The sequence below is a fragment of the Petaurus breviceps genome, unplaced genomic scaffold, assembly GCF_028583685.1.
Source record: "Petaurus breviceps papuanus isolate PSGF00001 unplaced genomic scaffold, PetGlider_PUasm1.0 37, whole genome shotgun sequence".
NCBI classification, from domain to species: Eukaryota; Metazoa; Chordata; class Mammalia; order Diprotodontia; family Petauridae; genus Petaurus; species Petaurus breviceps.
This window is the reverse complement of record NW_027186296.1, coordinates 79,901,847-79,929,740: the sequence shown is the minus strand read 5'-3', so window position 1 is coordinate 79,929,740 and position 27,894 is coordinate 79,901,847. Positions and strand designations below refer to the sequence as shown.

General features: G+C 43.8%; 1 protein-coding gene across 5 annotated transcripts; it reads left to right on the top strand.

Annotated features, from left to right (window-relative positions):
* Nucleotides 1–162: 162 nt before the first annotated feature.
* Nucleotides 163–27,821, top strand: ITPRIP (inositol 1,4,5-trisphosphate receptor interacting protein). Of its 5 annotated transcripts, none has more exons than XM_069098903.1 (3): nt 163–594; nt 15,692–15,802; nt 23,568–27,821. In XM_069098903.1, the coding sequence occupies exon 3, from the start codon at nt 23,581–23,583 to the stop codon at nt 25,231–25,233; it is 1,653 nt and encodes a 550-aa protein (XP_068955004.1). In that variant the 5' UTR covers nt 163–594; nt 15,692–15,802; nt 23,568–23,580; the 3' UTR covers nt 25,234–27,821. The 5 variants fall into 5 exon arrangements, with proteins under 5 accessions (XP_068955004.1, XP_068955003.1, XP_068955007.1 ...); XM_069098904.1 differs by lacking the exon at nt 163–594 and adding an exon at nt 13,293–13,418; XM_069098902.1 differs by lacking the exon at nt 15,692–15,802 and having other exon boundaries at nt 164–594.
* Nucleotides 27,822–27,894: the final 73 nt, after the last annotated feature.

Sequence of the window (27,894 nt, the reverse complement as noted above, 5' to 3'; positions counted from 1 at the left end):
GCGGTGGCGCGGGTGGGGGTGGGGTGGGTCTCTTCCCCCCCCCCCCCCCCCCGCAGGAGTCGCTCTTTTTTTTAAGGGCCGGCCCCCCCCACCCCCCCCCCCCCCCCCCCCCCCCCCCCCGCACGCTCCTTCTAGGTTCCGGTGCCCATCCCCACCTCGCCCAGGGTAGGCTCACGCCCCAGCCCAAGGGCGATGCCCAGAGCCCATCCCTCGGCCGGTTCGGCCCCCCGGATTCCCGAGACCTGGCGGTGCCTCCTTAAGCAGCGTCTACGAGGCTGAAAGTTGAGGCGGGGGTTTTGTTCTTATAAGGAGGGAAAAAAAAGTTTCTCTGACATCCAGGAAATGAGCAACCCCCGAAGCCCATTAAGGCCCTGCTGATGGAGGCTAAAAGATCAGAGACTGCAGCGTTATCGCCTGCTCCTCGGAGCTCATTAGGCAGAGAAACACCCGGCAGCAGTTAAACAGCTGTCACACCTAAGTTTCTAACTTGCTGTAAACTTTTTGCGGACTCACCCACCCACCCACTGGCCTTTGGGTGGGGGGAAAGTAGCGGGACCGCGAGCCAGCTGGCAGACTTCGCTCTTCTGCCTGCAGGTAAGTCCTGGGACCACTGCCTTGTGTTTCTGTCTTGTTGTTTCTCTAGACCTGTCCACACTTTTCTTCGGGGGCGATGGAGAAATACTCTTGGTGGGTGCCATGAGGAATAGAAGTGCGATGAGGGGGGAAGGAGATTTAGGTTATTTTATAGTCATTCTTTTTTAGCGTTGGAAGGGACCTTAGAGACTGTAGAGACTGATTCCCTCTTAACATTCGAAGAAACTGAGGCCCAGAGCGAAGAATCGGCTTCCTCGTGATCACCTAACAAGTTGGTATCAGGGCCGGTACTACAAACTAGAGCTCCTAGCTCCAGATCTAGGGCTTTAAGCTGCCGGCCAGAGCTCTTACTGATTTTTATTGACTTTAGGGCACTCTGTGATAGGATTAAACAGAGAACAAGGCCGGGTTAAGTGGACAACAGATGTAGTGGATGTTTGTTCTGTTCCTTCCTCCCTCTTTCTGCCATGCCGAGAAAGGATGCAGTTAAACTATCAAATCTGCTTTCCTTTTCCCATTCTGACCAGGCAGGGATAGAATCATTCCGTATCTCCTGTTATTGATATATTTTGAGGCAACGCTAACTCTAAGTGGAATCCCAGTCTTCAGCCCCTTTTTCCAGTTCTGTCATTTGATTTCAATAGCAGGGTCTAAGGCTAGGTGGAGCTGATAAGGGGGCTTATCGGTTTTCAAAGTGGGATCCAGGGACTCCTGGGAGTCCCTAGACTTTTTCAAAGGATCCAAAAGGTCAAAACTATTTTTATACTGAGATATTTTAATTTCTAATACTACAAATAGCAATAGATAAAACCCACAACAAAAGCTCTTTGGGGAGTTCTCAATTTTTTAAGAGTGCAAAGGAGTCCAGAGACCAAAAAGTTTGAGAACTGATGATCTGGGCCATGACCACTTGTGTTACAGGAAGGAGTCTGAAATATGGAGGGTTAAGTGATTTGTCCAATCTTATATAGCTAGTTAATGGAAAAGTCAATCTAGAACCTAGGTCTTCCACTTTCTAGACTTTTGTTCTTTTTCCTTCACCTCTTTCTGAAAAGGTGAAAGAAGGGTTTCCTGGACCCCTGAAATCTCTGTGGGAAAGACAACTTGTCCTTCAGGTGAAAGTTTCAGTCAGTGCTTTATGTAGGTGGAGGAGTGAGGCAATGAGGTCTTCACCATGACACGATGAGATGTTCCCTCAGCTTCCTCTTTCTGAAGCTGTAATAAGGACCCATATTCTGTGTGCAAATTTTTCCACTGACCAAACTTTGTTCTTCTGGATGGCTAGCATCCTTTGCCTTTCTCCATCCCCAGTAACTAGAGCTATATGTCCTTTTCCTGCATTTCAGTTCAATATTCAGGGAAAAGGTGGAATCTCTAAAAGGAAAAAAGAGGGTATCCCACAGTGGCATGGCCCATCTCTTTCAGACACAGGAAGCAGTGTGGTGGTTACTACAGTGGGAAAATCTTTGGCTTTAAAGTTAGAGGACCTGAGTTCAAATTCTTTCTACTTATATGACTTTGGGCAACTTGACCTCCTTGAGCTATAATTTCCTCATTTGTAAAATGAAGAGGGGTTGGACTAGATGACCTCTGTAATACCTTCCAGCTTTAGAGCTATGATCTTAAGGAGAAAGCTTTTTTCCCCTTTGTGGTTTGGTTTCAGGGTACCAAAATATTCTGCATTGGTCTTGAGGCTAGAGGGTGCCTCAAACTCAGTTCTACTTTTAGATCTAAAACTACACCTAATTCTGCTGTTCATCTTCCTCTTTGTGATTTTGCTTGGAGTTTTTCCTCTTGCCCAAGCCCCAAGCAAATGCAAGTTAGCTCTGACCCTCAAAAAGCCCTCTTGCTGCCTTTTTCCTGAGGGAAGGCAGGCTGGAGGAGGGGAGGCATGTTCTGTTCCAGGGATTGCTCTACAGACTCCAGGCAGACCGTGGATCATGCACACCCCCTCAGTAATAACATAATGACCTGCTTAGTTGATATATCTCCTTCCTTCCATCTGCATAATCATGAGTGCTTCTTTTACATCTCATTGCTTACTACATGTGTGTGACTGCTCTAGGCAATATCAGGCTCATATTTTCCATGTGCATAGTATGACTGATCTTTCTTGAGACTCTTATTGAGTAGGTACAAAAGGAATATTTCCTTTTCATGTCAGCCTACAGTTTGATTAATTTCAGAGGATAGTCATATCTAGCTTCTAGGGTTTTTATATGTGAAAAGCTCTAAACTTTTAACTTCTTCCCCATACCCCAGATACTTTTCTCAAAGCATGTTGTTGTTTTTTTAATAAAGAACATCTGGGTTATGTGTGTGGTTATTTTTCTTTTGGTACTCACATGAAAGTGTGGGAAACAAGAGGAACCTCTGGGCTAAGATAGCTTTCAAAGATCCTGCTGACTTGGGGGTTTCATATAGGAACACGATCTTTTGGTTCTAGCTCAAAAATTCAGGTATGCTAAAGGAACTAGGGAGAGAAACCTCTGAGGGGACGTTGTTTTAGCTGGATATAGTAGCGAGTACATCTCTCCTACAGGGTAAGTTTAAAAAGAGGATTGTTGAATTAGTAGAGAGGTCACCTTCGTCAGTCAGATCCATCTGGAATATTGTACCTACTTCTGGACACTACACTTTAGGAGGGTCATTAACAAAGTTGTCTGAAAGAGAATCACCATGGTGAAGGAACTTGAAACAATGTTATATGAGAAACAGTTAAAAGAACTGGGGGATGTTTGTTGATTAGGGGAGATGTGGTCATTGTTTTCACATATCTGAAGGTTCATCACAGAAGGATTAGTTTTGTTCTATATGGGATCTGGAGCTGGAGAATTAGGACCAGTGAGTGGAAATTTCAGGGAGATACATTTTGAGTCAATGGAAGAAACAGTTTTTTCCCTCAATGACTTAAACTGTCTTAATTAGCTACATGGCCCTAGATTGATCATTTCCCTGTGCCTCAGTTTCATCATCTGTCAAACCAATGGAGGAAGGATTGTACTAGATGAGCAGTTCTTAACTTGGAATCCATGGATAGATGTTATAGGGTCTCTGAATTTGGATGGGAAAAAAAATCACATCTTTATTTTCACTACCTTCTAACTGAAATTGAACATTTCTTTCAGTTAAGAATATAGGCGACACAAATATTCTTTAGAAGAGTCCATAGGCTTCCCCAGATTATCGAAAGGGTCCATGACATAAAAAAGGTTAAGAATTCCTCTGCAAGATTCCATGGGCCCTTCTAAGGAAAAGTTCTCCTCCTTTGTCCTACAGTGAAACCGGTTGTCTAGGGGAAATAATCCAAGGGAGACTGGATGGTCTGTCAGATATATTGCAGAAGGGATTTCTACATTGGGCATGAGGTTAGTTAGACAGGTAACCAGATCCTTTTCAACACTGAGATTCTGTGATTCTGAGTTCCTGTCTGGTTCCCCACCACCACCCGCCATGGGGAAAGTAGGGTAGTATTGCTTGGGATTCCATAAGAGTCAAGGAAGGATGGTGGGAGAGTTGAGGGTTAGGTTAGAAATGTTCTTTTTGCAGTTTGGGCTCCTTTTGTCTCTGAATCCAACACTGTCTTATGGAAAGCCTCTTTGGGTTTGCTGAGGAAAGGTGTTTTAGCCAGCATGCCATATCATGGCTAAACTGACTTCTCACAGGGATATAGGCAGGGCTGCTGAAAAGCTGATCTGGGCTAGGAAAATGGGAAAGAAAGGCAAAAGGAAAGACAGTTTCTTTTAATAAGAAAAGAAGAGAGCCCTTGGTTAGTTAGTGAAAGGTTAGGGATAGGTGGCTGGTCTGACATCAGAAATGAGAGAAAGTAGCAGAGAAATAAAGAGCCCTTGGTGACAGCAGGGAATCCCTGACAAATACCCTTCTTAATTACTGGGTGGCAAGAGGTAGCAAATCCAGTTTGGGGACTGGAATGGATCAAGTTAATGACTAAGTGCTGCCCGGGTGTGTCTAGAAGAAATGTGCTGCTTTATGCAGGGTGCCTGGCCCACAGCTGCCAGTGGGCAAAAGGTGGAGAGGAGGAAACTGGCAAAGAATCCTTTAAACTACCCTTTCTCCCAAATTGGAAGGGGAAAGATGGTGAAGAGCTGAAGGCACCAAGTCCAGAATGACCCTTGAAGAGGACAAATGCGTGAGCAGGTCTGACTGGAACTGGGATATCTAATAACGAGTGCCTCTCTGTGACAGAGGCAGCACTGTGGTTGATAGGGCATTGGACTTGGATTTTAAAAGGTGTTTCAGATCCTGCCTTAGGATCTTACTTACTTATACTTACAAGGTGTGTGACCTGGGTAAGTCCCTTAATCTTTCTGTAAAATGAGGATATATCTTCTTCACAGGGTGGTTCGGAGGATCAAATGAGATTATGTGCTTCTAGTATTTTGTAATCCTAAAGTGTTAAATAAATATTTGCTATTATCTGTCTTTAGGTAAAGCAAGGGGTCCCCTATTTAAGAAAAGAGAAATGCCTCACCTGCTTGCAGAAACCCAAAATCATCTGACAGGGTACATGGCTTTTTACTCCAACATAAGAGAGAGTTTGGGAGGGGCACCTGTGATGTGCTTTTCAATACACAGGGTTTGGAATCAGCAGACTCTGTTTCTGTGTGGCCTAGGAAAAGTTGTTTAATCTCCAAAATCTTTTGAAAGTGAATGTTGAAAACTGTCTTTACATGTAAATGGAAAAATAAAGTACTATTAAGTGAAATAATTAAAACAAAATAAAAGTTAAAAAAAAAAGCCATTTAATTTCTCTGGGCCTTATTTTCCTAACCTTACGGTTAGGAATGAGGAGGTTGGGCTATATGACCTCTGATATCCACCACCCCACCCCACCCCCAGCTCTCTGTCCTATGAATGCACATCCTCCTAGGAAAGAAAGAATATAGGGATTTGATTTCATTTATAGTCAGGCATAAAGGACTTATACCAAATACTTCAAGAAGAGAAAGTCTGAAGAAAGCAGGAGGGCACTGAGAGCTTGAACCTAGGAGGAGTGTGGAAAGGAGGTTCATGAGATACAGAGGGTGCTGATTTCACCATTTCAGGGCTGGCCTTGGTCCTAGGTGAAGTATGCTCTACCTTGGGATAGAAGCCTAGCATATACAGGCCCAGAACTGTTCTGTGTGTTGCTGTCTTGCAGTCATCAGCCACCAATCAAGGGCAACAGTGTATTCTGACCCCAAGATGATGATATTAGGAGCTGCACCTCTCCACCTTTGCCCTTGGTGAACCAGTTTGCTTAGTGATCAATTTTCTAGCCCAAAGGGGTCCCCTGCTTTTATCACACAACCAGGGACTACTTGAATGGAATATTTTTTGCTTTGCATTTAATAAATGTGCTAGGTGGTGCAGTGAATAGAACTCTGGTCTCAAGACACTTCTTAGCTGTGTGGCCCTGGGCAAGTCACTACCTTGGTTTCCTCATCTGTAAAATGAGCTGGGGAAGGAAATGGCAAACCACTCCAGTAACTTTGCCAAGAAAAACCCAAATGGAGTCAGGAAGAATCAGACAAGACTGAAAAACAACCAAACAACAACAAATGTTGATTCAATGTCAACACATGCCTACAGGCAGTATTTGCAGGCACATTGTGGGCCTGGGTATCATTATACTGGTGTATGGTACCTCTCACAAAGTGGCCTTCCCTCCTCAGTTGTCTCCCTCTCCCTCCACCTCCATCTTGTTATGTTTTCTTAGCTCCAGATAGGCCTAGCAGGCGACTAGGTGGCAGGCAGGGAACACTGTAATCCATAGATGACAGGGCCTGGAGTCAGGAAGACCTAAGTTCAAATCCAGCCTCAGATGGTCACTAGGCTCATGACCTTAAGCTCTGTGTGCTTCAATTTCCTCATGTAAAATGGGGATAATAGTAACTCCTACCTTACAGGCTTGTTTTAAGAATCAAATGAGGTCATGTTTGTAAAATGCTTAATAAATGCTTATTCCTTTTTTCCTCACCAATAAAATTTTTATTTATCTCTAGGGTTCAAATGTAGTGTTTCTTTCTGGTGTCAATTCCCTTCTAAATATATAAAGTGTAGGTACATGCAATCTCCATCATACCAGTGAGATTTACATAGTCTCAAGATGGTTAGTCCTGAGGTCATGAGAGACTTAAACACTAAAGATCAAGGTTCAGCTAGAATCCTGAGGAGCCTGATAATGGCAAATCAGATCAAAGAGGTTCATAGCTCTTGATCTGTGGTAGTAACCAGAAGGCTTTGATGGAGTGTCCAGGTCTGAGGGGCAGAATTAGTGTACCTGATCTGGAGTCCTTATCCGTTTTTGTGTCCTAGGCCCCTTTTGGCAAGTCAGTCTAGTGAAAAATCTATGGGCCTTTTCTCAGAATAGTGTTTTTAAATACTTTAAATACGTAAGATTACAATAAAAACCGGTTAATATTAGATAAAGCATTTGTTAAGTATTTATTGTATTGAACTAATTTATCAAAGTATTTTTTTTTTAACTTTATAAGCCTTGCCCTCCAAAAAGCAAAAAAAAAAAAATAATAAAAATAAAAGGGGGCGGCTAGGTAGTGCAGTGAATAGAGAGAACACTGGCCTTGGAGTCAGGAGGACCTGAGTTCAAATTTGGCCTAAGATACTTGACATACTTACTAGCCCTGTGACCTTTGGCAAGTCACTTAACCACAACTGCCCTCCAAAAAGCGAAAATAAATAAATAAAAAGTTTACAAACCGCCAGTTAATGGTCTCGACTTAGTTTTCTATGAGGTTTTCTTTTGGTTTTCTATGAGGCCTGCAGTCACACTAGTTAGGAGAGAGCTACAGCTATAATACCAAAGGATTCCCATGGTCTTTTTTAGGGGCACTAGAGCTGCTTAAAGCTTCTTGCTGATCATTGCTGGAACCTTCCCTGGATGACTACGGGAGCCCAGAGGTCTTCTCTGTGTCCCTGAATCCTAGAGTCTGACCGTCTCCCTACTGGCATCATCCTCTCAAGTTTGGGCAAAGGGCCCTGGTGACGGGGGTTCTAAGAGTTCCAGAACGGTGGAGAGGGTACCATTTCACATGGATTTGTTCAGCAGTGAGCACAATGTTGCCAGTCATGAAGTTTCTGTTTCTTTTAGGCTTGAAAGATCCACAGAAGGAGTTACGTTTTAGGAATGGCCTATAACAGACATGCAAATTGGAAAGGAATATGAGGACACTTTTCTTTTGTGGGGGATCAGGGAGATTATGTGGAACTAGATAGAGGTTAATCAGATTATGAAGTCCCTTCTGATGAACTATATAAAATGTCTCCAAATGAATTTGGGCTGCAACAAGTTCCCACTTTGTCATATAGTCCTTCCTCCATCTGCTTCCATCCTGATCTGTGACATCACCAGAATGGTAACAGCCTATGTGTGTCATCCCTGTTGCCAGGGCAATGCCACTACAACAGGGCAAGATGCTCAGGAGACACCAGCTAGGAGTTGATTGGCATGAAAGCACATCCCAAAGTGAGGATATTCAAAGACGTTCCTAGGGGTTCTCTGGGGATTTCATCAGGGAGTTGGTTTGCCAACCTGTGTTCTGTTGGTACCAGGCCTGAGCCACTTGGATGGGATGGGGGAATGAGGGAGTAGGGTTTAGCAGAAGTAGCATCCACAGGTCATCAAAGCCTATACCTTCCTTGGTCTCTCAGGTCTTTTTGAGGCTAAAGACAAGGCAGAGGCAAGGTGAAGCTTTAGAAGTCCCTAGGGCTCCATCTTTGCTGCTGCCACTGCTACTAGGTTCTGGGTCTGGTGGGAGGAAAGAGGAGCCCTGGGGTTCCTGCAGAGTTCTTCAAGATGTGGCTTGTGGGTGTGGAGTAAAGGTGATAGGTAGTTTTCTGTTAGTGCTGATCCCGAATCTGTCTACACTTATCTCTGTCTTCTTACTCTGCCATACAGTGCTAAGAATAGTGGACCAGAAATTAGGAGACCCAGATTCTCTTTGTGGCTCTGCAACTACTTGTATTTGCTTGAACCGGATACTTCCCCTTTCTCAGTCTCAGCCTCTTCATCTGCAAAATGGGGGAAGGTATGTGGTGGGGCTGGACAAGAGGAACTCTAAAGTTCCTTCTACCTGTAATAGTCTGTGACTCTTAATTCTGACTCCGCTCCCCCCAGGGGGAACAAACTGAAAATGGACACAAAGGATTTAAATAAACTCATGTATTTAGCTATGGCTCTCCCTTACCTGGGAGGGTCCCTAAGAGAGGAAGGTTTGGGGAGATCCCCTTGAGAGGCAGTATGTGACAATAGGAAAACTGTAAGACTTGAAAGCAGATGAGTTCAAAGCCCATTCCTGCCACTGAATATCTGTGACTATGTGACTCAGTTTCCTCACCTGTGAAATGATAGTGCTGGACTAGATGACCTCTGAAGTCCCACCCAATTCTATTTCTGTGATCCTTTAATCTTTTGAGGTTGACACTGGGGACAGCAGCCTTGACCTCCCTTCCACTTATGAAACTCCGAACCCTGGGGCTATGCACATATAAGAATTCTGAGTTCTTCACTTAGTTGGCTAGTAGCTCTGTCTGCAGTGTGATGAGTCACGCCTGCTGTGTCCCCTTAACTGCTTCTGTTATACAGAAATCTAGAAAGGGGACAGAGCCAAAGAACCAACCAGAACACGTTGCAGTAGAGCTAAAGATGTACTTCCTATCTAGAGCAGTGATGAGAAACAAAAATAGATTAGAGAAGGAAGGTGTGGGCAGTCTTCTCTCTCCTTGATGATGCTTGGGTCTAGGGTGTTGGGCTTGGGGTCAGGAGAATCTGGTTTAAATCATGCCACCCACATTTACTGGGCAAGTCCCCTAACCTCCTCATCTGTAAAATGCAGACAATAATAGTGCCTAGTTAGAAGTTGTTGTGAGGGTCAGATGAGACAATATAGATAAAGAACTTTATAAATGACAGATCTGAAAGAGAGATGGGTGTTAGCTATTAATATGGTCACCTTTATGAAACAGGGGTAGTGCAGGCCTGCTTTGAGGCTGAAGTTTGAGCTAAATGATCATCTAGTGCCTTTACTTTGGCTTAACTTTAGGTTTTATGAAAAATTATTTTTAAAAAATGGGCAGCTGAGTAGATAGAGCTCTGGACTCTGGAAGACACATTTTCCTGAGTTCAAATGTGGCCTCAGACATATATTAAGAATGTGACCCTGAAGGGGCGGCCAGGTGACTCAGAGAGTAAGAGCATGGCCCCAGTGTGGGGATGACCTGGGGATCAAATCCGGCCTCAGATACTTAGCACCACACCCAGAAATAACTGGCCATGTAACCTTGAGCAAATTACTTAACCCCAATTGCTAAAAAAAAAAAAAAAAAAAAAAAGTGACCCTGAGCAAGTCACTTAATCCTGCTTGCCTCAGTTTCCTCATCTCTAAAATGAGCTGGAGAAGGAAATGGCAAGCCACTCCAGTATCTTTGCTAAGAAAACCCTGAATGGGGGTGATGAAAAGTCAGACATGAGTAAAGAGCAATAATTATGAAAATTTCCCTGGATACAGTTGCCTGAGTGTATAAACATCACTGTGGGTAAAGATGGAAGTCAGACTTCTATGCTATAAAGAACAGTGAGCTAATTCATGAATGATGCTTCTATTTACAAGTCTCAAAGCTAATTAAGGAAGTAGCATTTCTACTTTGATTATGACCCTTTGCATATGGAAAGGGTATTTACAGATTATATCTTAATCCTTTGTGTAGAAAGATAAAGCAATTTTGAGACAAAGATGAGAGAGAAGCTAATTATTATTCCTATTTCCATGCCCTTAAGTCTGTTCCCACTCTTTTGGGTGATTCATTGTGTAAAGTCAGGCAGATGGGTCTCAATTTCCCCATCTTTTAAATGGGGTTAATAACAGTTACCACCAGATAATATTCAGAGTACTTTGAGAACCTCTAATGAAAGTCACTAGATAAATACATAGCACATAATTATTGAAACATCTAAGCCACAGATAAATAATATAGAGTGACTGGAATGTGTGGCCTGGAAAAAGGGTCTAGTTTCTCTCATATTTGGTTTTGAAGCTGCCTTGGGCTATGCTGATTTCCCCCCCTTTGCTTTTGCCTTTCTCTGTAGCTGTCGACTAGGGAGCCCCAGCCCCTTCTGAATTCTCCATTCTAAACCAATTTCAGATGAGGAGGGAGGCAGGAAGGGAAAAGGGGCGGAGGGAGGAGATCTTGAAGTTTGGGGCCCATCCAGAGACTGAGAGGGAATGTGCTTATAAACAGCAATCCTCTTGGGAATGTATTTCATTAGCCTTCTATCCTGGGAGGGTAGAAAAGGAGCTGCAAGCCCTCAGCCTCGGGTTTATGAAAGTGGCCTTTGTTCTCACACTTCTTTGTTCCACAGTCACTGAGAATACAAGGCTTCAGCAGACCCAAACTAAATGGAAAACGTGTGGCGGGAGTCACCTAGCATTATCCATTTGTGAGTTGTACAATATGTCTTGTATCTCAGCATACCTCTTGCCCTTAGACAAACAGACAGACACACACACACACACACACACACACACACATACACTTCCTACAACATCCAAAATAATCTTATGTCCTTTTTCCCTAATTGATTTTGGTAGACAAACAGGGCCTTTTTTGCAAAGTCCAGAGAGCAGAATCCTTAGAGATTCCAGAATCCTCTGGCTGGAAGAGGACCCCAGCAGTATAACCTAGTCCACCTCCCTGCCCCCCAGAATCTCTCACGATCTCACAGCCATTTCATTCACACAGCTCTTACTTGCCTTTTCAGCTTTGGTATCATACTAATCTGTCCCTACAAGCAATTACCCACAGTGCACTGGGGCAGAATGAGAAGAGCAGTAGACTTAAGAGGCTGGCATTTGAATTCTGGCTTCAGACACTTAATGCTGTGTGACCCTGGGCCAGTCACTTCATTTCTCTAAAGTTTGGATTCCTCTTCTATAAAATGTAGATAAATAATAGTACTGCCCAGCATGGTTGTATCACATAAGATAATGTATGGAAAGCCCTTTGTAAACCTTGGGATCTCTGGTAATTATCAGCTGATTTTGCTAATCATCCTACCCCACCCCCATCTTGCACCACCAACACTCTCATTGCTGCTAGGTGGTAAATTTATTTAAGGATGGAAATTAAATCTTCTCCTTCGATGTGAGCCACTTCTTTCTGTCTCCCAGGCTCTATAAAACAAAGGCTTGTACAAAGTCGTTTTTGTTTCAGTTGTGTCTGACTCTGTGACCCCATTTTGGATTTTCTTGGCAAAAATACTGGAGTGTTTGTCATTTTATTCTCCAACTCATTTTGAAAGTGTCTGAGGTCAAATTTGAACTCAGGTCCTCTTGATTCTAGGATCAGTGCTCTATCCACTGGGCCACCTAATTGTCCCTCTGATTTTCTTTTTGAAAGAGATCTCATGTAATTATCAGGAATGTATGGCCTGGAAAAAGGGCCTAGAATTTCTCTCAAATTTGGTTTTGAAGCTGCCTTTAACTATGCTGATTTCCTTCTCTTTGGATAGAGAACTGAACTTAGGTTCAAATCCCACCTCTGATACAAACTAACCATGTGACCCTAAGCAAGTCACTTATCTTGTAGTGCCCCAGACAACTCAAGACTATGAGTTACAGAACGGCAGCTGATCTATAGTAGCAAATGGAGTTTTCTTCTCTGGAGATTTCCTTATATCTGTAAAAGAAAACAAGAGATCAGAATAATCCCTCCTCCACACCTTCACAAAGTATTTTCATTGTGAGTAAATTCAGAAGTCTGATTGTGTCCATTTTTATATTCCAATGATAAACTCAAATTATAGGATCATAAGATTTTGATATGAAAGAGGTCTCAAAGATCATCTTCCAGGGGCAGCTAGGTGGTACAGTGAATAGAGCACCAGTGCTGGAATCAGGAGGACCTGAGTTCAAATCCAGCCTCAGATACTTAACACAAAAAAACTAGCCCTGTGACCTTGTCCAAGTCACTTAACCCCAATTGTCCTACCTTCCCTACTCCAAAAAGAAAAAAAAAAGATCATCTCCCCACCCTCTCCTTTTACAAATGAGAAAGCTGAACTACAATGTTTAAGTGACCTGCCCAAAGTCCCACAAGCTGGTGACAGGCATTGGATTCAAACCCAGATCTTTTTACTGCCTCCCCAGCTAGAAGGTAAACTAATCCTATCATTTGAAAGGAGAGAGGGAGAGAAGAGTTCATCTCTACTTATCTGAAAACTGTTTTCCAGCTTGGTGGCCCCATCTCTCCCCTTCCCAGAAAACGTTTCTGAAAAAGCAAGGGCGGGAGGAAGACAGCCTGAAGAGTTTTAGATATAGAAGGATGGGTGAACAAGGGAAAGGGGAGGGAAGGAGAGAGCTAATGGAGTTTATATGTGAATATACAAGTTAATAAGGAGATAAATGGGAGGAAGCAGCTGGCAATGCTAACTGTATTCTATGACTTTACAGTCCCAGGGGCTTGGTTCTCAAAATAATAGAACCGGTTGGTTCTGAGTAATGCAACCAGGGTGTAGGAGGGTGGTAGGGAAGGCAGACACCCCAGTTCTATTGTTCAGCCAGTCCCTGGCTGCAGAGAACACAACAATCAGGCTCTTAATTTTTTATAACTGGGCTGGCCTCTTTCTTTTTGGTCTGATGTTATTGTTCCCCCTTGTTATGATGAAAGGGGTTGTTAGATCTTTACAAGCCCAGAGACAGCCTCTGTGTGTGTGTGTGTGTGTGTGTGTGTGTGTGTGTGTGCGTGCATATTCCCGGCTCTTTCCCCATCTTCTTCTGGCACTGAGTTTGGTCTCTACATCATGCCAGGTACAGTCTGGGAAAGAGGGCAGAACAGGTGAGGGCTCTTGGAGGGTACAGGAAGGGGCTTCCCAGGCCAGGAGCTAAAGGTTTAATAGCTCCTGGGGAGAATGATCCTTTTCTACCAGCATATGGGTAAGAGAGGGATGAGGAGGGAGGGAATGTGACTGGCTGTGACATGAAGGAGAAGTGACTGTGAAAAGCTGCCTCTTTCCAGCCATTAGAAAGCCTTTGAGAATTTTCGTTCTCTGATGGTGCTGGAAGAGCCTTCAAGAAGCAGACAGGGCCATGTCTCACTTCTGATCTGTCTTTGTTATCGAGGGAACAAAGAGAGAGAGCTCTGAAGGACTGATTTCAGGCCAGACTGTTCTTAGTTTCTCCTCTGCATGGGGTGGGATAAGGAAAGGGGGCTTGTTTGATGTTCCAGCCACCCTGAGCCTCCTGAACAGAGGTGGCAAATCAAATTGTCTGCCAGTGGGTATTGTCTGAGTGCCCCAGAGTGGCTCTGTGTCTTCAAAGCCTAGACCTAGCCTGGCCAAGCTCTAGGAAGGAAAACTATAGCTGTCAGCTGGGACAGGAACATAGATATAGCTAGGTAGACTGGTTACTTGGAGTGAGTCAACCAATAACAGCTTAACTGATATGAATGAATAGGCAGAAGAAAAATATAAGAGAAACAAGTACAGATGAGTCCTGTAATATGGAAAAATTGCTGCACAATGTACTTTTTCCAAAGCACTTTTGCTATAAAACAGAGGGGCCTTTGTTTTACTGTAATATTTATCCCTCTATTACTGTGTGGAGAACTCTCACCCACTTTCCCACTAAAATTTAAATTACAATTCTGTGAAAATTTGGCATGGTGAAGTGTCAAAAGTATGGAAGATTAAGAAAGTATGTTGGTGGGGCAGCTAGGCAGCACAGTGAATAGAGCATTGGCCTTGGAGTCAGGAGGACCTGAGTTCAAATTTGGCCTCAGACACTTAACACTTATTAGCCATGTGACCTTGGGCAAGTCACTTAACCCCAATTGCCCAGTGATCACCCCCCCCCTCCAAAAAAAAGCAAAAAACAAACAGACAAAAGAGGTATGTTGATATATAGTGGATTGGGGACTAGACTAAGGAAGACCTTTGTTCAAATCCTGCCTCAATCAGTTGATTGTTGTGTGACCCTAGGCAAGTCACTTAACCTCTCTGTGTCTTAAGTTTCCTCATCTGTAAAATGAGAGGGTGGGATTCATTGGCCTTTAAGGTCCCTTTCCCCTCTAAATCTGTGATCCTTGATCTGTGACTATATTGCCGTATGACTTTAGACAAATCTCTTTTCCTTAACTTTGCCTCATTTTCTCCATCTGCAAAATTTAGGGTTGAACTAGATACAGAGTTAACAAACTTGCTGTTTATTACAGACACACAAAACTTCTGAGTAAATGTAATTAGGAAATGTTTAACAAAATAAATAAAAATTTGGCTAATATCGGCATGTTAATTTGTCATTTTCCAAGTGCCTTTTCCACTGGCCCCTTCCTCTTAGCTTGGGTCCTTCGCACACACTGCCTCTCCCTCTCTTCCATGGAGAAAAAAAGTTGCAGCCTTTTTCTATTTGAGTTTGACAACACTGGACTAGAAGATCTCAGAGGCCATGGTCCAACTGACATACAAGGAGGAAATACAGTTGACTGCTGAAAACATTCCAAATATAGGGAACAGTGTGAGCAGAGGCATGGAGGTGGAAGCATGGAGTGTGTTCAGGGGACAAGAAGTAGATGAGTTTGATTGAATCATAGTTTGTGGTGGAGGCAGACTGTGAGATTATGGAGGGCTCTGGAGAACAGGCTGAAGAGTCTGGCTGTTATTCAGTATGTAATGGGGAAATATGGAAGAGATTTGATCAGAAGAGTGACATACCCAGCAGCAATCCCTCTAACAGTAGAATGAGGCAGGAGAGTGTGGAAATTTTGTATGCTCTTGTGTTGAGATACTGGACGTTTTGGAATCTGGCAGCAGGGAGGGAAGGACTCTTTGTCCCCAGGAGAAGATTAATGGTGTGCATGTTTCCCTTTCTAACCTTCTACCTAAGGAAAGGAGTGCAGTCTGAGGGCAGGAAGGATGTCTGCCTTTCCACCCAAGCACCCATTGTCCCTTCCTGTGCCTTACCTCTGAACATTCTCTGCCAACTAACTGTCACTATGGGTGGGGCTAGAGGTCAGTGCTGAAGCTGACTCCTAACTGTACAGTATTCATTGATCCTGAGAGAAACTTTGTTCCTTCATCCAACAGGTATCTACTTATCTCTTACTTTGTACCAAACACTAAATTAGGCACTGTGAAGGGACAGGAAGAAGGGTCCTGCCCTCAAGGAGCCGTTGAGGAAACAAGACTCCTGGAATAGTTAAGTATCATATGAATTGGCATCATTTAATTAAGTGCCTAAATTCCTTAGAGCCCGTGTGTGCTATAGGGTTTCAGAAAAGGGAGATACCAGAGTGGTCCAGAAACTCTTCATGGAAGTGGAAGTTGAGCTGGGCCTTGGAAGTAGAATTATGTTAGAAGGGAGGAAACAGCATGAACAAAGTCACAGAGGCAAAAAAAGGTACCAGGTAAGATTTCAGGGAATATTGTTCCATCTAAACTGGAGTCTCCTTATAGTACAGAGTTCAAGAGAGAAGTCAGGGCTGAGAATCATTTGCAGGAAGCGGAAGTTAAGACTTAGTAATCGATATTCCTCAAGGGAGATAGATGAAGATTAAACCTGGGAAGATGTGCCAATGCTTTGGGGATAGGTGAAGAGGAGGGCAGTATCAGTGAAACCAAGGGAAGAGAGGTGATCAAACGAATTTAGTGCCACAACGAAGTTGAGAATTATGAGAAATAAGAGAAAGTCATCAGATTTGCTGATTAGGAGGCTAGTGGAAAACTTAGAAGCGTTTCAGTACAGTAGCAAGGATGGAACCCAGTTTGCAGGAAAGTAATGAGGAATTGGGAGGTGAGTAAGTAAAGGCAGTAGGCTTAGTTTGATATTAGTGAAAATGGGAGTGAGTCACAAGGGGCAGGTAAGTCAAATGAAGGTATTTAATTTTTTTTCTCCGTGGAAGATGGGGGGGGGGGACAGGGACAGTGTGTGCGAAGGACCCTAGTAGCATGTTTGAAAGCTAAGAGGAAGGGGACAGTGGAAAATCAGAGTTTGAAAATGTATATATTAGCTACCTTTTTCATTCAATATATTAGCTTCATTTGCCAGTATCATGTCATATGCCAATTTCTTCCCTTCTCTTCTGCCATGCTTGCCCTTAGCTCATAAGTACCAGATTAGTAGCACCAGAGGCCCTTTGACCTAAAAGATTCCTGACATCTGCCTGATACAATTCCAGTTGCTTCTCAGGATGGAATATCATCTCCTTAAGAACAGGAATTATTTCATTATTTTTGTGTCTGTGCTCAGCACATAGTAGGCACTTAATAAAATAAATGCATGTTGGTTGGTTGATTAAGGTGGATTTGTCATGAGACAGGGAAGAGACCAGAGGAGAGGATTGTGAGGGGGATAGGAAGAGATGGGAGGGGAGATACGAGGGAGGGACAGATGTATAGGACCTGCATGCTAGTGCCTTTCATCTGTTGAATCTTTCTAATTTATCCTGTCTATACCTTGTTTGTACATGGTCATTTGTACACTCTCTCCTATTAAGTCAGTGAGCTCTTGTAGAGCAGGAACTGTTTTTTTTTTCCTTTTCGTGGTATCCCCAGCCCTTAGCCCAGTGCCTGGCCTATAATAAGGGCTTAATTAAATGCTTGTCGACCCAACTATCTGACCTTGACTGCCCACCAGAGGAGTTGAGAGATAATAATCTGTGGGAATAGAAATCCTAAACTGAGGCTCAGGATCACATGGGTTTTGTTTGTTTGTTTTATTAAAACACATCTTCTGCATAACCTGATTTCTCTTGGGTTTGTGTTCTTTCTGAGAATATCTTAGGGGAACAGTGGTCAGTTCCAAAAGCGGTGGTGGAAGGTGGTTCATGGAGTGTCACCTCTGCGTTCAAGGTATCCAGGTGGAGAGAAAGTCAGGAGAAACTAGGTCCTCCAAAGGTGAAGAACAGTTAGTCTAGCTGGATCTCTCCTTCCCTAATCAGCATCTATTTGTTCATGTCTATCATGATTTGGGGCAAGTCATTTCCCTTCTGTGAGATTCAACCCCCTCTCTGTCAATGAAGGAATTAAATAAACTAAATGGACTCCAAAGTTCCAGATCCTATGATCCCCCACATCAAACCACTGTTGATCTCCCTGTCAAACCATTATAGGAATAAACTACATGATCCTGGGCCTCAGTTTGGTTTTGTTTATCTCTGAAAAATGAGAGTTCGAAGGAAATGAGCTTTCAGTTGCTTTCCCTGCTACAACATTTCTACAATTCTGTTATCTTTCCATATGTCTAAGTCTTATCTCCCCAGCCAGACTGTGAACTCTTCAAGGGCAGGAACTGTGTGTCTCCTATCTCCCCCGGGGCCCAAGGTAGGGCCCCCAAAAGATGCTCCTTGCACACTTGCTGATTTTTTTATCCATTCTGTCTTATTGGCTCCCCCCTTAGGTGAGGTTTTGTTCTCCATTTTTAGAAAATCTCCTTTGGGTTTATATGTAAAGCCTTTAACTCATTGGTCATTGAATAAGACTTGCATGATAATAATAATTATAAAAACAACAGCAATAATAACTAGCATTCATATAGTGCTTATGGTCTGCCAAGCACTGTGTTAAGTGTTAAGAGAAAGAGAATAACCATTCACATAGCACCTACTAAGTACTAGGAACTGTTAAATGTTCAGAATTTTGTTGTTGTTGAGGCATTTCAGTAGTGACAGATTCCCCGTGACCCCATCTGGAGTTTTCTTGACAAAGATACTGGAGTGATTTGCCTTTTTCTTCTCCAGCTCATTTTACAGATGAGGAAAGTGAGGCAAACAGAGTTAGTGACTTGCCCAGGGTCACACAGTTAGTAAATGTCTAAGGCCAGATTTGAACTCAGGTCTTCCTGACTCCAGGCCCAGTGCCACCTAACTGCCCAAGTACTAACAGTTAAATTAAAATTTAGTTTGTGGACCTTCTGAGAACCGTGTGGTCTCAAATTAATGTAAATTGTATAATCAGGGCTATGGATGAGCAAAAAAGAAAGTGAGCTGGTCACACCTCAAGTTCTGTTTAAAATAACTAACATTTACATAAGATGTTAAAGTTTGTGCTTTACATATAATCTCAAGATACCATACATGCCAGAAGAATGTCTCCAGGGCATCTGATGGATCCTCTCTGGAGGACATGGAGAAGAACATGGACAGATTGCAGTGGAGGAAGTGGGTAGGGATTGTAATCTGTACTGGTAGATAGAATACCTACATTAAGGAAATCATAGATCTATGCCTTCTGGACCAAGGCTGCTCTCCTAATTATAAATATAGCTCATTATCTGATGGATAGGGTATATCTGCCCAGGACCAGGTGTCCCACCCAGATTTTTTCAGGGATATCCTCCCACAAAATCATGTTTTGTTTGTTTTTTAAGTTGGGAGTGACTATAGTTGGGATATTTAGTTGGGAAGACTATAGCAGTCATCAAATCCAATCCATACCCCCCTCTCCCCTCCCAAAAAAAGAATATCCACTCTGACATGCCTGAGAAGTAATCTTGGAAGACCACCAGTAGTGGAAAACACCACTTCCCAAGGTAGCGCATTCAGTAGCTCTAATTTTTAGGAACTTCCTCCTGATGTGAAGCCTAAATCTCCCTGTTTGCAGTTTCTAGCCATTGTTCCTGGTTCTGCCAGAACAAGTCTTGCATGTTTCAGCCCTTGTTGAGTACTAGAGGATCACTATTATGTTTTCCCCCACTCTCTCTCCAATCTTTTCTTCTGAGCATCTTTATTTTCTTCGACTCATCTTCATATTGCAATAGGATCAAGGTTCTTCACCATCCTGGTTGCCCTTCCCTGGATCATCTCTCTCCAGAGACAACCAAAACCTATAACAGGATTATTTATCCCACTCCCTCCCCTGCTCCCCATATACCTTTAACACCTTGGTCTTGGCTTGGATTAGTACCAGAAGTACAGGCCCAGCTGTTCCACAAGGTATACACTAGACTCTTCACAACCTAGTGACTGTGACTATTAGGGTCAGCTAACTCATAGGCAGCAAAACACAATGGAAAGAGTATTGGCTCTGAAGGACCTGGGTTTTAATCCCGCCTCTAACATTGACTACCTATGTATTGCAAGTCATGTAACCTCTGTGAGCCTCAGTCTCTTCATCTATAAAATGAGGGAATTGGACTAGATGGACTTTGAGATTCCTTCCAGCTCTAAATTTTTGATCCTATAGGTCTATGAATTATGGACCTGGGAAGGAGGAGGAGAATCTTGACCTATTCTTCCTTATTTAAGTACCTTATATTATACACCAAATATGGGGAACCTGCCAGGGAGAGAATGGAATGAGAGAAGACTGCTAGTATCTGGATGTAGGAGTCTACCTAGAGGACCAAGCAGGTTGAAAGATAGCAGTGAGAGGCAAATATGAAAGACCAGGCTGGATTACCAATTGAGACTGGTGTTTAGGATGTATGGCAGAGATAGATATGAACACACGAAGCAGTGGTGTATATAGAAGTGTCCAGCCTCTCTCCAAGACCCTAACCCTAATAAAATTTCATAGCAGAAGGCAGGAGCTCACCATAGTAAGATAATTAGATCTGAAGTCAGGGGACCCAAGTTCAAATCCAGACTTTGCTGTATATTATTGATGTGACCATGGCCAAGTTACTGAACCCATCTAGGGCTCAGTTTCCTCATCTGTAAAAATGAGAGTGATGGCCTACATGATCTTCTGGAGATCCTTTCCATTTCTAAACTGTATCAGCCTCTAAGTGAGACTATAACTTTCCAAAAGTCAGTATGGGGAGGAGAGGGAGACAGAGGAATTTAACAGTATTTCCTGCCTGTTTCCTGGCAGCCTGATAAAAATGCTACCCCTCAAGGTGACCCTGGTTTTTTTTTTTTAATCTTGTTGCCTCAAACCAGATCCCTCAGTCTGTGTGCTACCCCAAGCTGAGACTAAGTTGATTTCAGGGGTAGTCATGCCCAGGACTGGGAGTTCACAAGAGTAGGTAGTTGATTTTTTTAAAGTTATACTATCTTTTGGCAAGTGTCTCATCCAGTTCTCAAGGAGTTGTCCCTATGGGTTCTCATAATCAGTAGAAATTCTTCACACTGCCATCCTATGTGATATGTGTGCGCATACACACACACACACACACACACACACACAATATCTTGATTCCCAGTGGTTCTTTCCTGGAAGTTCAAACCCCACTTATTTATTATGTGGTGAGATTGGAGTGAGGAGGTAGCAGAAAATTCAAACTCCAGTCCCCTGGGGGAGATGTGGTGAGCCACCCAGGCCCCCGTCCCTGCTTTGGACCAGTTCCTCAGCCTCATCACTGTTGTAGTGTTGGAAACAAAGGGGACTCATAAAATTTAATGAGGAAGGAATTATAGCTCTGCTCTCAGATGGGAATCCTGGTCCAGTCTGCTGGAGACCTGTTAATTTCACAAAGGTGATGACTCAGGAACCTGCTGGCCCAACGCCTCCTTTCCCCATGGGAACCAACGGCCTGTCCATCCCACTTGTCTGCCTTCCTCCCTTTGTTTGGGTTTAGAGTAGGCAGCGTTCCATTCAATGGAACACAGATCACCATGTACGTCATAGTAACAACTCACAACAACATCGTGCTTTAAGGTCAGCCACGTGCTATTCCCACACCTCCTCTGAGAGGCAGATGATATCACTAGTATTAGGCTCATCTTAGGGGGGAAATGAAGCACCAGAGAGGTTAAGGAAATTATCAAAGGTTACAATGGGTCCAGGACATGAACCCAGGTCTCCTGCAGGACTCCAAGTACAAAACTCTGTCTACTATATGACAGTTGTTTCTGTATGTGTGTAGAGTGAGCTTTATGCTCTCTAGAACCATTTCTCAAACAACTATATCATGCTCCTAATATCCCTGTGAGTCAGAAGGATGGGGATTATGAGCTATAGATAGATAGATAGGGATATTTCATTGATCCTTTTTGATGTAAACAGTCATATCCAATTTCCACACACACACTTCTAGATTGAAGCCCTCCTTGGAACAACAACAAAGGCGTTTAAACTCAAACATCCAATGTAGTGATCATATCTGATAATGTATATGGTGTCCTGTCCTAATAGTTCATTGCTTCTCTATCAGGACTGGTGATGTTAGCCTAATTTAACAGATGGGGAAACTGAGGCTCAGAGGAGGGGAAGCCCATGCACTGTTTTTCCATCTTAGGTCTCTAGTCGTTGACTTTTCTGAGTACACTGGAGACTACAACTCTTTCCCAGTTATGGGCAAAAAGAATATATTGGAAGCCAGTTATATTAGATGAAAGGAAGACTTCCTCATCATGAAGATTATTATTTATATAAATGAAGAATGCCTCCCTCCAAATGATGAGGTGATCACCCATCTGTCCTATGTAGATTTCCTATGAAAGGTAGTGTCCTAGTCTGATGTAAGAGATTACTTTGATTTCATATTATACTCATTAGAAGTGTGCAGTTAAGATCACTGGGACAATGAAAAACTTTCCCCCAAAAAAAATCCGCCCCTGATTCCCACTGGCTACTGCCAGGAACAATAATAATAATAATAATAATAAATGATGATAATAACATTTATATAGTGTTGTAAGGTTTGAAAAGTGTTTTATAAACATTAATTCATTTTATTTTCACAACAACCCTAGGAGGTAGGAGCTATTAATATATCCATTTTACAGATGAGCAAACTGAGGCAGGCAGTGGTTTAGGGACTTGCCCCGGATCATACAGCTAGAAAGTGAGGCAGGATGGGAACTCAGGTCTTCCTGACTCAAATTCTAGCACTTTCCCTTAGCTTAAACAAAATGAAACAAACAAATAAAACTTTGATCCTTTGGTAAATGCCTATCCTTCTGGGAGAGATTTGAATCCCTTTATTAGATCATTTTAATCTATCATCAGCCATTTATACCAACAGTGGTCAAGACGACCCTGAAAGCAGGCTTTGAAAGAGGGGAGACCAAGAGGGTGCTGTTGGCCTAAGAGGGAGCATCAGGAAGAGGTGATAAGTTGAAGAACAGAGAGGTTTCATAAGGCCAAACATAGGCTTGGCTGGCTTCACACTTCTGCCAGCCTTGACTCCAGTAATTCTTTCCACTGTGGTTTCTCTGATGGCAAGAACAGAGCATCTGCTTGTCTCTGTTTCCTTGGAACAATGCTCCACACCCACTCCCTCCAGATCTTCTACTTTCTCACCCTTTTCCCAGGTGTTATCTTGAATGGGACCCTGGAGAATTCATTATGAAAGGCTGCTCTTTTCTTGCTGAATTCTATGGAGGCCTAGAAATTCCTTTTACTTTTTCCCCCTTGACTCCTCCAATTGGCATAATTAAGGAGAAGTTGGCCTGACTGAGACTGGCTTTTTTGGCCAGTTATGGGTAATCTGTAGCCTGTCTCCTAAGAAAGATACCTTCTAGAGATGGTCATGAAGGAGGAAAACCTTTCCTGCCTCTCTCATCACTACCACAGAAAATGATTTTTCTTAAGACTGTGAACCTCCCTGAGTGTGAATTGGAACACATAAAAGGGGAAATATGGAAATAAGATCAAAAAAACCTCTCCCAGCATGTGCCATCATGCACTGGAGGGAGGGTTGGGAGGGGACTGTTTGTTCTCCTTGTCTTACTGAGAATGGCCCCAGCTGATTTCAGCTTGGGTGTCACTCAAGGAGCTTAGCCAGCTAAACAGTTGGGGAAGGGCTATGGAATTCCAAAGACAAACTTGAACAACTTCATAATTATCATAGGCTGACCCTGCCTGTGCTATCTTGCCTGGGAGGTGGTGGGGCAAATAACCAAAATTGTTGAGGGAAGGGAGGAGGAGGACAGGGAAAGGAGAGCCATTTACCGAGGAGTTTACAGAGAGAAGAAAATAAGTTTGCAGTAGAAAAGATCAGGGACAATCCAATAATTAGGACAGTAGTGGATTGGAGATTCATCTTTTTTTTCCCCCTTGTCTCTCTTTCTCCTATTAGGGAAGTTTTCAGCATGACAGCAGGAATCTTCAGGGTCTGCCTAGTGGTGGTCACTGCCATCATCAATCATCCAATCCTGTTTCCTTGGGAGAATGCCACAATCCCAGAAAACGAGGAGGAAATCATCCACAAAATGAGGGCACACCAGGAGAAAATGCAGCTGGAACAGCTGCGACTGGAAGAGGAGGTGGCCAGGCTGGAGCAGGAGAAGGAGACCCTGAAGCAAGCTGCTGAAGATGGCCAACAGCAGAATGAAGGCCGGTTGGCCTGGGACCTATGGAGTACCCTCTGCATGATCATTTTCCTGATGATTGAGTTGTGGAGGCAGGACTACCTGGATGGCATCCCACCTGACTCTCCTGGAGAGGAAGATGACCTTCACAGCCCAAGAATCACCTTCAAAGGCATCAATCTCCCTGATAAGGTGACACTATCCCACTTTTATGAACGATGCATCCGAGGGACTACAGGCGATGCAGTCCGGACCCGGGAATTCGTAGAAGGCTTTGTGGATGATCTATTGGAGGCCCTGAGGAGTGTGTGCAACCGGGACACTGACATGGAGGTAGAAGATTTCATTGGTGTGGGTAGCGTGTATGAGAACTGGAGAGTGGACAAGCCACTGTTGTGTGACCTCTTTGTGCCTTTCACACCCCCAGAGCCTTATCGCTTCCGCCCAGAGGTCTGGTGTACCAGCAAGTCAGTCCCCTTGGACCTCCAGGGTTATGGCCAGATCAAGGTAGGCTGGGTCAATGAGGACTCATTGAGTTGCATCTGTGGCAAGACCAAGTTGGGGGAGGACTTACTCTGCCTTCTGCACAGTAAGAACAACAAGATGCGACCCAACAGCGAGATGGAAGACCTGCTGTGTTTCAAGGATTCTCCATTCCTGGATATGGACCAGGTCATGAAGTGGTTCCAGACAGCCCTCACCAGAGCTTGGCAACGCATCTCCCGCAAGTATGAGTTCGACTTGGCTTTTGGCCACCTGGATACCCCAGGATCCCTGAGGATCAAGTTTCGCTCAGGGAAGTTCATCCCCTTCAACCTCATCCCAGTGGTCCAGTGTGAGGATTCAGATCTATACTTTGTCTCTCACTTCCCCAGAGGCCGTCCTGTGGGGGCCCCAGCCTCTAGTACACACTGGTTCCTTTCCTTTGCGGTCTATGAGAGACACTTTCTTAAGATGATCACTAAGGCACTACCAGAAAATGCATGTCACCTTAGCTGCCTTCAGATTGCCTCCTTTCTGCTAACAAAGCAAAACCGTTTGACAGGTATCAGTGGTCTCAGCAACTACCACCTAAAGACAGTTTTGCTTCACTTGCTGCTGGCCCGGCCAGCTTCCGACTGGGGGTCTGGGCACTTGGAATCCCGACTGAATGACCTGCTCCGCCTCCTGGAGAAGAGCCTTCTAGAAAAGAAACTCTATCACTTCTTCGTGGGCAACCACAAGGTGCCTCACACCGTGGGCATCCCTGAGGTCTTCAGACGGGCAGAACCCTTAAACCTCTTCTGTCCCTTTGTCCTTCAGCGAAGCCTCTATCGGAAAACAGTAGATTCCTTCTATGAGATGCTGAAGAATGCTTCTACCCTCATTAGTGAGTACTCCTTGCATATCCCTGCTGACCACTCTAGCTCACTCCAGAAACGGACCCTCTCTTAGGGTAGCATAAATTCAAGGACCAAGGTTGGGGGGCCATAGAACATTCCTCTCCCAGGTCCCATTCCTTCAGAAGCATTTGGAACCCCAGACCTGAGAAGAAGGGCAGACTTTCTTGGGAGTTGGTGCTCATCCTCTGGAGGAAGCCAGTGGCCTCTAAGAGCAGGGAATGTGGGACTTGGGGACCCCCAAAGGCAACAACTTGACTGCTTTTATGCCATATTGGCTGGTTGGTGATTGATGGTTCCATTTACTTTAGGAATCATTCCTTTTTAAGCTCTGTTTGATTTCTCTCTCCCTTGTGCTTCCTCCTCCTCAACCACTATGGAGCTGGTGTTCTATAGCAGGAAACTGAGGAACAATTCCAAGCTTTTTGACTTGGGTGTAATCTTTTTTCTTCTTCTTTTTTTTAATATCAGGTCCACAATCTCTACTTGAATAGCTTTGCTTTCAGGGCAAGCAGAGCAGGGAGTCTCAGGCAATGACAAGGAGAGCACAAAGGGCTGATGCTGAAAGAAGCACCTAGTTTTTCTTAAAACTTACTAGGTCTTTGGCTCTGGGCTCCTGCCACCAGAAGTACCACCTACATCCTAATGTTAGAATTTCCAGGCTCAACCTCACCTCCTATGTAGCCATCTTGGCTACTATTTATATAAAAACAGAAAAGAAGGATGGTGGGGATACAAGGTAGTGTAAGCTGATGTCTCAGTTACATGAGGGGGGCGTGTAAAGATTTGAAATGAAGCAGGTTCCTCCAGCCTCCACTGAACAACTCCCTTGCCCCAGCCTGATAGTATATCTGCTCCCCAGAGCATAAAAGCTCACTTGTGTGGCTTCTGGCTTCCCCCCACTCTGCCCTTTCTCTCACCTGTCTCTTCTCTGTGGTGGCCACTAAGCTGGCATTCTTGCCAGTAGAATAATGGGGTGTATAGAAGGTGCGGTTGGGTGTGGATTCTAGTTGAATATTAAAAGGGGAAGGGGCAGGAAGAAGCTAAGATTAGAAAAAGATATGTTGGGGGCAAGGGGAAGAGAGAATACTGAGGTCTAATTTCAGAGCCTAATGGTGATCGTGAAGAAAGTATCCATTCCCTCCAACATTTTTGGTGCTAAGACCCATCTGTTCTTACAGTCTGACCCCAGAGTCTACCTTTCTTAATCTTTTGTGTCTCATGACTCTGAGTCCCAGAACTGAGGAAGGCATAAGAAATGATCAGTGAGAGAACCACGGGCGGCAGAAGTGCCAGAAGGAACCTGCTCATCTCCCTGGGTTTTCATAAGACAAACACCTAGAAGGACTCTGAAGGAGCCCAGGAAGGCTTCTTGTCAGCCTAGATGTAACCTCCTGACTGGGGTTCTGCAAGATGCAGAAATGTGTATTACGGAATCCATCCCTGCCTGCATTTCACTGTATGCATGACTCAGAAGCAAAACCACAGAATGTGTCAGAAAAAAAAGAGAAAAGAGAAAGGAAGCAGGGCCTTCCCATGTTCCTACCCAGCAGCCTACCAGCCATTGTTGGGCACTGGCAGTAACTTAGCCAGTTTTGCCCCAAAGGTATTTGATATGAACCACAGGTAATGGAGGACTTGAGCATGGGAACAGGCATTTCATAAAGAAATGGACCGTAGAAGTTCTCCAGCATTGGAGCCTGGCATGGGTGGCATCAGCACATGGTAGTTTTCACTTGCACCCTAGGTTTCTTCTATTTGGCAGTAGCAGAAAGGGGGTGGGGGAGGGAGGAAAGGAGTTGAACAATCACCTTGCTCTCCCAACTTTACACCCCTCCCTGCTCTAGGAATAGAGTTACTGAATAACTCATCTATTTATCTTCAGGGGTGGGATCCCTGTCATGCCTGAGAAAAAGAAACAATTTCCCCATCTACCTCTCTGACTCTTAATAAAAGCCACTCCTCCCAGGGATTCTGGACAGTTTGCTAAATAAAAGGTAATTTATCAGAGAAGGTGAAGGCCCTGGCTAGGAGTAGTTAAAAATTACCTTAAAAAAAAAAAAACAAACCTTAAAACTAACTTCTAGTTCATGTAGGTTACTGATAACACAGGGTACTAACATCCCTGCCTATTAAGGCAGTATGATTGAGTGAAAGTGACTTGAGTAAAAGCAGGAGGCAGGAGAAAAGTTTCCTCTCTGCACTGATTCTGGTCTCCCACAGGGAGCTGTAGCCATCCCTCTGTGCCATCTTGGATGCCATGGCCCAACCCTTTAAAGCACTTGGCAGTGGCAGCCACTGAACCATGGGTGGTCAATCACCTTATTTATTGCAGCCTTTTTCTTTTCAAACCCCTGTTCTGGACTCATCTGATGCTCTTTGAAGAGATCAGGGATCAACTCAAGTCCAAGACCCAGCCCAAACTCCATCTGACTTTCTTCTTAGATTCCATGGGATATTTTGCTAAGGAATATACTCTGCTTTGTTTTTTATTCCTAAGACAAATCCTAACGGGGCAAAAGGGCCTTTTTTTTTTAATTTCAATACTGCTTCTAAAGCAGAATGTTGTTGAAGTTTTTATCTGCACTTGGTATTTTATGCCGCCTTATTTATATTATATTAAAGAGTTAAGTCTTGTAAAAAGTGGATTTGTCGGTGGTGGTTATTTATAGCCTCAGGAAATCTCTTGGGCCTCAGAGGGCAGTGTTGAATGGGG